Source organism: Sorex araneus, chromosome 5, assembly GCF_027595985.1.
Source record: "Sorex araneus isolate mSorAra2 chromosome 5, mSorAra2.pri, whole genome shotgun sequence".
Lineage (NCBI taxonomy): Eukaryota > Metazoa > Chordata > Mammalia > Eulipotyphla > Soricidae > Sorex > Sorex araneus.
In genome coordinates, this window is record NC_073306.1 from 44857768 (window position 1) to 44870175 (window position 12408).

Consider the following 12408-nt stretch of genomic DNA (forward strand, 5'->3'; position numbering starts at 1 on the left):
TTTTAGGCTAGGAAGTGAAGTAGAAAGCAGGCATTGAGACTTTTTAAGAAAAAATTTTCTGCAAAATGAAAGGGTAACAGAAGTATAGCATAATCTTGGGAATTGATGAAGAGAGAAGTTTAGAGGTAGGGTAGGCTCTAAGTGGAAACTTCTCATGGTGCCAATGAGGCAGTGTGGTGATAGAGGACATTGCACTTTAAATTGAATAACCTGGATTTAGATCTTGGAAACATTATTTAACAGTGGTTGATTCTCTCCCACTCCCTCTTTACTCTCTTCCTCTTCCCTCTTCTCTCCTTCCTTATCTCTATACCTGGTGTTACTTAGGGTTTACTGCTGGCTCTGTATTTGGGGTACCATGTCTGGGGCACCATATATGGTGCCAAGAATAAAACCTGGTTTGGTCATTTGCAAGCCTTACCCGTGAACTATCTCTCTGATCTCTCAGGATATGTTTCTAATTTTTTTTTTTGTGAGTGTGTGTGTGTCGGGGAAGGAGCACACCCAGAGGTACTCAGAGCTTACTCCTGGCTCTGCATTCAGGGATCATTCCTGGAGGCTTGGGGGAACATATGGGCGCTGGGGCTCGAACCTGGGTCAGCTGTGTGTGAGGCAAACACCCTACCTGCTGTACTATCTCTCCAGCCCCTATATTTTTTCAATGTTTGAAATTTTATTTAAAAACAGTGATTTACAAAGTTTTACAATGTCGCTTATAATACAGTTTCAGATAGTGTTCCAGTACCATTGCCACCACAGTTGTGACCTTCCCTCCACCATTGTCCCCAGTTTCCCACCAATCCCCAAGCCTGCCCCCTTATTTGGCATAAAGTAATTTTCTTTATATTGCTTGTTACAACTTTTGTTTCACTCACAGTGGTGTTACCATAGCCATTGAGGATTTACTGAGCAGTTTGGTGCTAGTTGAGCCTTCTGTGTTGCTTTTGTTCATTAAAATTGGTGGGCTTCTACACAACTTTCCCTTGTAATTTGCTGTGCTCCTATTGGGTTTTCAGGGTTGTGAAATTAGGTGATATATGCAACTGTGAGCTCCAGGAGCTGTGGAACTGGGCCAGTTTAGCAGCCTGGCATCTTTTCAAGTCTTGGAGCTGTGAAGCTGGGCCTTTTATATGCTGGAGAATGTTGGGTATTGGTGGAATGCTGGGCCTCTGAGAAATTCCAGAGGTCTTAGCCCAGAGACCAGGCTCACCTGGGACAACTCTGCGGCAATGAGATTCTCTATTTCTAATTTCTTAGGGAATAACCATGGTAAGATTGTTGTAACAAATATAAAAATACTCATATTGTGTGTTCTCTATTTTCTGCCTTAACTCACTTTTTATTGAGAAATATATTTCTCAATAAATTTCCAACGGTGTTTAGATTGGAGAGATAGTACAGTTGGCAGAACTCTTGCCTTGCAAATGGTCAACCCAGGTTCACTTCCCAGCACCCTACATGGAATGGCTCAGACCCTTACTCCCTCCTCCCCCTCCCCCCAAAAAAAATTGTCAACATTCTTGTTCAAAACTAATTTAGATTTCTTGTTTGGAATTGTTTCTGGCCAGGTTGATGACACAAACAGCTGGAGCACATGCTTTGCATGCAGAGGGCTTGGGTTCAGATCCCTGTGTATGTGGGACCTAGCCAGGAGTAGCCACCAAGCACAGCCAATGTCCCCAAAAAAAACCACCCAACAAATTGCCTACTTCTAGTTAAATACATAATTTAATTCCACAGAAAGAGTTAGGTGTAGGGCTTTGGGCATTTGATTTATATGCTTTGTAAATATTAGATCCGGCCTGAAGGTGAATGATTTCACCTAACATTTGTTTTTAGCTGACAATTTTTCCTCCCCATCCCTTATTCCTTTAGTAGTTTAGAAGCTTATTCAGTGTGCTTGACTAACACCTTGACTAATTTGATCTACCTTCTGTTTCAAGGCCTTCTAAGTTATTTTTAGCATAATACCAACCATATCATATTACTATCTCAGCTTTTTTGTTTTGTTTTGCTTTTTGTTTTTGGGTGTCACCTGGCAATGCTCACTTGATCTGCACTCTGGGATCACTCCTGGGGGACTTCAGGGACTGTATGAGGTACCTGGAATTGAACCTGGGGAAATTGTGTGCCATGCAAGCACTCTACCAGGCTGTAGACTATCTCTCAGGCCCTTTACTTGGAGCTTCAGTGAGCACCCAAAGCACCCAGCTTTTTTGTTTATTTTTTGGTTAAACCCAGCTGTGCTCAGGGCTTACTCCTGGGATCACTTCTGGTGGAGCGTGGGGGGGGGGCCAGAGACCTAACCCAAGTAGGTCTTGTGCAAGGGAAGTACCTACCCATTGTACTATCTCTCCAGCCACTCCATCCCCACCCCACTCAAACTTTTATCTTAGTTAGCTTAGTGTATCATTTGTAACATATTATCAGCTCTGAAATTTGAAAATGTGATTGAAAACACTCATTTTGGCTATACCTGGTGGTGCGCCGGGATCACTCCTGCCTGGGTTTGGGGGATCATATGGGATGTCAAGGACTGGATCCGGGTCTGCTGTATATGTAAGATACACACTGTACCTGTTGCACTTTCATTCAGCAACTCCTGTGGGCCTGCACCCCCAACCCCCTCCTCCGCCCCCCCTCCTGCCTGCCCCAAGTTTGTCCTTTTCCCTTCCTTATCTAGCTTAACCTTCCTTGCTTTTACCCAGGGCTATATATCGATGGTGGTGATCAAATGAGAAGGTTTAAGCGTTCTGCTTCAGGCAGTCTCTACTAGTCCTTCTTAGGTAGGCAGATGCATGTTTCTCTTTAATAACAAGGAAAAGCTCTCTCGTATCAGAGAGTAGTAACACCTTGCTACTCAGAGCTGAGAGGGACCAGTAGACTATTGAAAAACAACTTACTTTTGAATTAATGACTTTTGAGTAATCTATTTCACATTTACAGTCTTTGACTTCAGTATTACTTTTTAATAATCACCTAGGGATGACACCTAGATTTTTTTGTTTTGTTTTTGGGTCACACCTGGTGGTGCTCAGGCTTACTTCTGGTTCTCTGCTTGGGGATCACTCCTGGTGGAGCTCAAGGGACTATATGGGGTGCCGGGGATCCTTGCACCCACGTCACCCACATGCAAGGCAAGTTATCTGACTGCTCTTCTCTCTCTCCAGCCCTAAACCTGGAAAGGTCCGTAATGTGGGTAGCACATAATTTTGATGGCAGAGTTTGTAGAATTCTTGTGAAAAGTATTCTTTTTTTCTAGTCTTGAGGTCCTAGGAGGTTCAATTTATCTCCAGTATGGAGAAATGTTGGGCTTTTTGTTAAAAAAAGCCCAACTCATTGTTATAAAACTTTAAGGTACCTTTTCCAGAGGTTAACCAACAAAATCCTGGCATGGATCAAATGAGCCCCTTTTATAGTTTTATACTAAAACTGTTGTTGGGAGAACCTTTGTGGTTTTTGGTTTAGTAACTAGGTTTAAGTCATAAAATCCTATGTCATTGCCCTTCAGCATGTTGGTCTTGGCTTAGCCAATTAAAATGTATGAAAAAATAGCTAACATAGTCTCATGTTGTAGAATTTATTTTTGAGTTTTCTGGATTATGTGTTTTTCTTTTTTTCTTTTTGAGTCACACCCAGTAATGCACAGGGGTTATTCCTGGCTCATGCACTCAGGAATCACTCCTGGCGGTGCTCGGGAGACCATATGGGATGCTGGGAATCGAACCCGGGTCGACGGCATGCAAGGCAAACGCCCTACCTGCTGTGCTATTGCTCCAGCCCCGGATTATGTGTTTTTCATGTTTTAAAAACAAAAGGGAATGGGAGGGGAGAAATCAGGGGTCATTGCGGAACCTTAAATGGTTAAAGGTAAGTGAATGTTTATAATTTTAGTGACTTGTTACTGTCTGTCAGTATCTGAAAGTAAACTTAGAAATGCTTTTCAGTTGTGTTTAATATGCATGTAAGATCTCTAAGATATTAAACTGAACTTTACTCTTTTCAATAGGTGCGTTCTATGGACGAGCTGAATCATGATTTTCAAGCACTTGCTCTGGAGGGAAGAGCTATGGGAGAGGTAAGTGAACAGGTTTATCAAAGAAGTGGGCTTGCTTTATAAGGGAAGGTTGGAGCTGTCCTTCATCAAATGTGTCCGAATCTAGTCTCCGGTACTATGTGTTTGCTTTTCCTTGTTGCCATCCTCATGATACAGGAATGTGCTATTTCAAAATTTTGCCAAATGATTTCAATATAAGATAGTTAAGCTTAAAAAATAAAATATAAGTACCAATTATTGAAAATCAGTTATAAGTTGAAGTAAAAAATTTTTATTTATATGTGTCAAATGTCCTTTGCTTCATTTTCTAGTTGCTAGTTTATTTTACAGAGAAGAACATTTTAGATTGACAGCTAAACAGTATGTCAATAACCTATTATCAGGAGTAGTGATATTTTTGTTGTTTATAATGGCACAGTAATGAGGAAGCTATTTAGCTTTCAAAAGATAAGAGGCTTGAACCAATCATCTCTCACATAAACCAAAGTTTTGATTTATAACATTTAAACATAAAGAAACAAAACTTGCTACCTTCTATTATATTGATAGGGAAGATTTCTGCAATTCTAAAAGAAAGTGGTATAAAGGTAAAGCACAGCTAGCTTCTGGTGATTCCAGTTGACAGGTTGTATTGGTTATAAGGTAGAACATACTGCCCAAATTAATTGCTAAAAGTGTCACAGTTCACGAATTAGGGCATTTGCCTAGTATTCACGTGTTCTGGAGAGTAACCATACTTTTCTTCAATTTTGTTTTATATGTAAATATTTAAAATGTTTAACAAAAAAAGTATTTAGCATTTTAAAGGAAAAAGAATATTTGAATTCTGTATCTCCATTTATACCATTCATTAAATATATTTATTCTTTGATTTCATCCAAGTACTGTGTTAGGTCCCAAGGATTTAAAATTAAAATAATTCTTCTGGGGCTGGAGAGATAGTACAGTAGGTAGGGTGCTTGCCTTCTACATGGCTGACCTGGGTTTGATCCCCGGCATTCCCTGGTTATTTCCAGGAATGATTCCTGAGCACAGAGCCAGAGGTAACCTTTGAACATCACCAGGTGTGGCCTCCAAACAAAAATTAAAGTTATTCTTCTCATTTATAACATTCATTGACTGCTTTGTGGCTTAGGTATTAATTAAACTCCTGTGGTGTTTTGAATTTGATTGTTGCTTTTGGTTGTAAGATTTTTGTGTCCAACTTTTCTGATTCATCATGTGGTCAGAGACTAGTGTTTTATCATCTTAGATTCAGCCTTTGACTTCCTCCTCCCCCTCCCCCAGTTTTCAGAGATTGGTAGATACTCTTGTGTATTTCCTGTGCCTCCCTAAAGCCGGTAACAGTACATATTAAGAAACCTGATGTTGTTGGAAAAAGATTTTCTGAACAAAGTTAACAGATAGCTCTGATACTATGTATGCAAGGAAATTGCATTTATCTTCTTCCTCATTTCTGTTGCTCTGAAGTGCAATGCCAAGTTTTAAAAATGTGCTACCCAAAACGTTATCATTTTGTAAGCTATATTTCATAATCTCTGAAGACCTAATTCTGTGACTCTTTTCTATTTTGCGCCACACCCACCATTGCTCAGGGCTTACTACTGGTTCTGTGTTCAGGGTTCCTCCTGACAATCCTCTTATGTGGCGCCAGGGATTGAACCTGGGTCAGCCAGTTGCAAGGCAAGCACCTTAACCTCTGTAGTCTCTCTTTGGCCCATGACTTAATTCTGATTCAGGAATAATGACTACAGTCAAAGAGAAAGTTAACTTTAAATGATTACAAAAATATTTGTTTAAATGATAATATATCACTTGTATCATTTGTCGTCCCGTTGATCTTCGATTTGCTCGAGCGGGTGCCAGTAACGTCGCCATTTATCCAGTGATAATATAAATAAGAATATAAATAATAATGATAATATAAATAAGCGATAAAATATTTAAGTGATAGCGAAAATTTCTTTGAGCTAGTTCTGTAGCCCTCAGAAATGTCCTTTTAAAAAATCTTTGAAGGTATCCCAACCTTACTAGTTTTATTTTAATGCAAATTTTGGGTATGCATGCATAACTCAAGACATTAATGTATGCATATGGAATGAGAACACACACACACACACACACACACACACAGAAACAGTATATTCTAATAGGAATGCTGCATTTCCTTTCCCCTCCCACATTATTCACAGCATAGCAGCTATCCATTTGTTGACGATTTATTAGGCAGGAACAGCTCTGTCACAGAGAAAAGGAAAAAGGTTAGGAGAGAGGGATCGATTTCCCCCCCCCCCCCAGGGTCATAGACCTTATGATATAGCTGCTATTTTGACTTTGACTTTAGAAATGAAGCCTATGCTTTTACTATATAAGTGATGGTAAAACTATTTCAGCTTTATAAAAGCAAATTTTGGGGGAGCATTTAAAACGCCCAAGATAAATATTTTATTTTATTTCTTGTTTTTATTTTTTTTTTACCTGGCTATGCTCAAGGCTTATTTCTGGTTCATCTCATGGGACCAGAACCACATTGGGTGCTGGGACCGTATTGCATGCTGGGGATTGAACTTGGATCTGCTATTTGCAAATGCTCTGTCCACATACTATCTTTCTGGTCTGAACGATTTTATTTTATTTTCTGGTTTTTGGGCCACACCCAGCAATGCTCAGGGGTTACTCCTGACTGTGCGCTCAGGAATTACTTCTGGCAGTTCTCAGGGGACCATATGGGATGTCAGGGATTTGACCTGGGTCAGTTGCATGCAAGGCAAGCCCCCTACCGCTGTACTATTACTCCGGCCCCAAAGATTTTGGTTTTTTGACAGTGAGTAGGAATAAAGGAGACAAACCAAGTATGGAGCTGAGATTTCATTTTAAAAAATTCTTGCTTCAGCTGTTCATGGAACCAGTGACATAGGATTTTGGTGGGTACTGGTTGGGAAATGCTTTTGTAGCTCTGAAAGGGAGATGGTTCAAATGAGATGAGGAAAAGTTTTATAATAAGGTAAGATAAGCACAGTTAGTTTTCCTTTATTTTACTAAGTAATATCCTTAAAATTTTATTCATGATTGAGTTTTGGGTGTAAAGTATTCCAACACCAGCCCGTCTACCAGTTCACCAGTTTACCTCTTGCCACCCAGTCTGTCTCCATGACAGGCACCTTTTTTCTTTTTCTTGCTTTTTAATAATATCCTTTTAAGCAAAAAAACATCTAGTAAAGCATTTACCCATATAAACTCTAAACTTTCAAGTAAATTGAATGAGCAGTGTGTTTCTGCTGAAATTATTTTACATGTATATGTGTGTGAATATCTGCATGAGTGTGAGTCCACTTTAATGTGAATAAAACTCATGATTAGGAATGAGTGATGCAGTCAAAGAGAATTGCCTTCATTAAAAATAATTGCTCTCTAGTTACGTGCTGCTTGACTCAGGAGTGTCCCCCCCCCCCCCATCAACACATCATTCAGCTCTTGATATCACTTCAGAAGATTTAGAATGTTTCTTTTTTGGCTTTTGAGCTCCACCTGATGTTGTTCAGGGTTTCTTCTTGGCTTTGTACTCAGGGATCACTCCTGCACCATCTGAGATGGCAGGTGTTTAACCTGGGTCAGCTGAGTGCAATTCAATCACCTTTTTTACTGTACTGTTGCTCAGGCCCAGATTTAGAAAATTTCTAGGTACAAATCTTAATACTAAGTGGCTGTTTGAAATATCACCTTAAGCTTTGCTTGTTGTGTGAAGTAATAAAGTTCTTAGCTGAAGGACTCATAGTGCACCTGCTTTATTTGCCTCCTGTTCAAAAGGAAAATAGGAAAGATAGGAAAAATGCTTTATAATTTTCCTACTTTTCAGATCACAAATTATTTTCAGATGTTTGATCCACTCCCCTTGCATTGCATCCCCTTCATTCAACTGTGAACTTAAAAGGTGCTTGTCAGAGCAGCAGCCATTTTTTTTTCCATGTGAAAAAATAAATTGGTCTGCTTGTTCATTGTAGTTATATTCTCTAATCTGAATTTTGGTATTACTTTCTACTTTGGCATTGCTTTCTACTATTTAGCTCGCATTCATTTTTTTGAGGGGGTGGGACATGAAGCAAGGTTTTTTGTTTTTTTTTTGGGGTCACACCCAGCGATGCACAGGGGTTACTCCTGGCTCTTCACTCAGGAATTACCCCTGGCGGTGCTCAGGGGACCATATGGGATGCTGGGATTAGAACCCGGGTCGGCCGCGTGCAAGGCAAACGCCCTACCCGCTGTGCTATCGCTCCAGCCCCGGTTTTTTTTTTTTTTTTTTTTTTTTAATTGAATGAAACTTGCTTTGGAGGGCATGCTAGGAGAGGGTTACAGGTAGTACAGAGGGTTGGGCGCTTGACTTGCATGTGACTGACCCAGGTTTGATCCCTAGCATCCCATATGGTTACCCGAGCACTGCCAGGGGTAATTCCTGAGCTTAGAGTCAGCCCTGAACACCAGGTATGTCCCCAAACCAAAAACAACAAAAGATGTGCTAGGAGAGAAAGAGGGGAAACATTCAGGAGAGAACATAAGCTTCTCCAGAGTGGAAATAAACCAGCAAAGAAATAGACAAGCAAGTGAGATATATATTCAAGGGAGAACATGGTCTTAGAGAGTTCAGCTCCCATTCTTTAAAGGATGGATTTGTGAAGGTGAGCAATTCTAAGGGGGAAGTGAGAGTATTTCATGGAAAACAACACTCTCTTACTTTTGGAAACTGGAAACTTTTTTTTTTTTTAAAGTACTTAATACTTAACATGGACTTAACAGCGATAGTACAGTGGGTAGGGTGTTTGCCTTGCATGCGGTTGACTCGGGTTCAATTCCTCCATCCCTCTCGGAGAGCCCAGCAAGCTACTGAAAGTATCCCACCCGCATGGCAGAGTCTGGCAAGTTACCCGTGGTATGTTCGATATGCCAAAAACAGTAACAACAAGTCTCACAATGGAGATGTCACTGATGCCCGCTCAAGCAAATTGATGAACAATGGGACGACAGTGCTATCTATCTATATATGTGCACACACAACGTATACTGTAGGTTCTTAGTAGACATTACACTGAAGTACAGTAGTAGACTGGTCTGTAGAGAGAGAGGAGTTTGATAGTGATTTGGAAAACTGTTAACACAAATACAGATACAAAACTAGGTGGGGGAGAGATTGTTTTGGATCAGAACAGAGCATTCAGTCTTGACATGTTCATTTTCTTTGGTTTCTTTAAAAACCTTGTCAGTTTATTGATCTGTTGTTTGGAGTCACACCTTTCACACCTTGTTATCTGTGCTTGAGCTACTACTGGCAGTGTTTAGGGGACCAGATGGATTAAACCAGTGTCAGTGTGTGCAAGACAAGCATCTTAACCTTTTACTATCTCTCTGCACTTGGAATTTCCTGCTTTGTCATTTTCTTTTCTTTTTTGATGTGAGCAGGTGACAGACAGATGGATGCCACATCACCTAGCAGTGCTCAGGGCTCACTCCGTATCGTGTTTGGTGGTCACTCCTCGTGGTGCCCAGTTGTTTCTCCCTGCCTGCCCTGTCCCCCTCCTAGCATGTGCCAGAGTTTACCTATATAATACCTCTTTAGAGTGATTTTTAAATTTATTATTATTATTATTATTATTTAGACCTCAATTTTTTGGTAGTTGTTTTGTCCACACCTGGCATTTTTGGTGTGGGGTGATCAGAAGCTTCTCCCACCTTGTGTTTGGGAAACCACGTGGTGCTGGGGACCAGGGGCTCCTGCCGTGAAGTTTGTGTTGCAGTTAGTGAAGTGTCCATCCAGGCTCATGGACTGTTAATTCTGAAATCAGTGAGCCTGAAAATTGCTCCAGTATGGCTGTAAGAATATCTAACAGAATTGGAGGTTTTGTTTATTAGAAATGATTCTAGGAGCAACAGATTAGAAGGCTACTATATACTTGGCAGTTTTTTACAATTAGAGTCCTGTAAGAGTTACTCATTTGATTCCAAAGAGTATTAAATTTTGAAAATGAGATACGTTTTCTGCTAGCAAGATCATGCACCTTTCTATTTTCCTTTTTCTCCTAGATTCTTCAATTATTAACACATAATGTGCCACAGTACAGTATTTTAAACCAAGGCATTGGCATTTTATAAAACACTATAGTCAAATCAGTCAGCTATAATCAATCTGTTTTCTCCAGGTGAGCCAGCAGTGTCCTTTTCCTAGTTCCTACTCACAGGTGTCTTTTTCAGCTCAAACTACTACAAGGCCATAGTAAAGATGGCAATATGCAGGAAGAGACTAGCACAATAACTGGAAAGCTATTGATGCTCAGTATATTAGTTACTAGAATCTAACCAAGCAATCTGAAGTCAACCCACATCTTTTTTTGGGGGGGGCCCACACTCAGCAATATTCAGGGGCTACTCATGGCTCTATGCTCAGGGATCACTCCTGGCAGGCATGGGGGACTATGGGGTGCCAGGGATCAAACCTGGGTCAGTCACATGCAAAGCAAATGCTCTACCCACTGTACTATCCCTCTCAATCCATATCTTCATACAAATGATCTCCATTCGCCTTTGACCTCAATTTTTTAAAAATGTACTTTAAAATCTGTAGGGGAGCTGAGAGATAACAGAGGTTGAGGTAGTTGCTTTGCAATGCAGCCAACCCATGTTCAAATCCTCAGTAACACATAAAGTCCCCTGAGTACTACCAGGAATCAAATTTTAACTGTGAAAACTAGATTATAACCAAACTGTCTTTTAAATATTAATGTAACTAGAGTCATTACTACCGTAAGCACAGGACCCAAATTACAGTAATTAAACTTAAAATGTGTCTGTCAAGAAGATAGTCTGAGGGTGGGAGTAAACCTGGGATCTTTGGTGGAAGAAGCAAAAACTAGTAGTGTGACTGGAGTTGGAACAGGGGACACCTAAAACTCTTCTCAACAACTGTAAATTACAGTGCGTGGGGTGGAAAAATGTTACTGTATTTAGAACCTTACTCTCAAAATATACATTACTGTGGATGAGGAAAATGTCCCTTTTGCCAAAGGAAGAAAAATTTAATAAAAATAAATTCAGTAAAGTCAGTCCAACATATAAAGGGATAGGTCGGAGGCTGGAGTAATAGTAAAATAGACGGGGCATTTGCCATGCTCATAAGCCAAGCCAGATTTGATCCCCAGCACCTCATATGGTCCCCTGCCATGAACTGATCCCTGAGCATAGAGCCAGGTGTGCTCCCAACCACACAAAAAAATAAATGAATAAATGAATAGGTTTGCTTTGTCTTCCCAGTGCAAAACAGAAGCAGACAATGGGAATGAATGTGGTTAAGCTACAGAAGAGAATTGGGAACCAGATTTTAAATGTCAGATGTACCAGTTTCTCAAAGTTAAGACTCATTATTCTTCGTAATAACCCGTCCCCAAATTATTATGAGATCCCAGGAACTTCCCCAAAGAAGATGCATGAGGCTGTCACTCCACCTCCAACAGTCATTAACATAATGAAAAAAAAACAATTAACTGAAACCTTGTCCCTTCAGGTCATCTAGTGCCAGGAATTGAACCAGGGTATATCTTAATCCCACTGTACTGTTTTTCTAGCCCCATAGTTTTACAGTTTTAAACTATTCAGTGATGAATTTTCTTTGTTGGTTCCTGGGATTTAACTTGGTCTCACCGTTACAAGGCAGTCTTCTACTGCTGAACTGTATTTCCCTGCCCTCATTATTACTTTTGTAGAGTACTAGATAAATAGTAAAGCTGTAATGGTGCATGCATTCAGATCAAGTTGAATTTGATAAAAAAAAACATTTAATTAAAACCATATTGGCAGACACTTTCTGAAACAAAGGAATGCATATAGATATAATGTTTAGGAATTAGAATTACTTTGTTCTATTTCTTGTCTAAACTTATATCAAACTGTCTTTTGTGTAATCCATTCTTATTTGTTGTGGTTTTTGCTAAAGAGGAGGAAGCAGAACACCAAAGTTAATTCACACTTGATTAATCAGCACATTCTTGTTTTCTTTTTTTCTTTGGCTTTTTTTGGCACACCTGGTGATATTCAGGGGTTACTTTTGGTTCTGCACGCAGAATCATTCCTGTGGTGCTTGGGGGACAATAGAGGATGTCAGGGATTGAACCTGTGTCGGCCCCGTGCAAGGCTAATGCCCTGTATTATCACTCTGGCGATAGTACCATTCAGTGTATTCTTTGGTCTCATTACTGCAAAATATCTGGAGAATACTTTATTTTCATTATGAGTCATCCTTATGTGCACAGTAGCCATATCTGTGAACATTCTATCTTCTAGAATAAATGAAAAAATGAACCTGCCATACT

The 12408-nt window shown here is 40.0% G+C and overlaps 1 protein-coding gene across 13 annotated transcripts in view; it reads left to right on the top strand.

Annotated features, from left to right (window-relative positions):
- Positions 1–12408, top strand: part of PUM1 (pumilio RNA binding family member 1) — a 143764-nt gene that overhangs the window by 36326 nt on the left and 95030 nt on the right. For all 13 annotated transcript variants that reach the window (XM_055138323.1, XM_055138326.1, XM_055138324.1 and 10 more), the window contains exon 3: positions 4010–4078. In XM_055138323.1, the coding sequence (XP_054994298.1) occupies positions 4010–4078 (69 nt within the window). The remainder of the gene's footprint in view (positions 1–4009; positions 4079–12408) is intronic.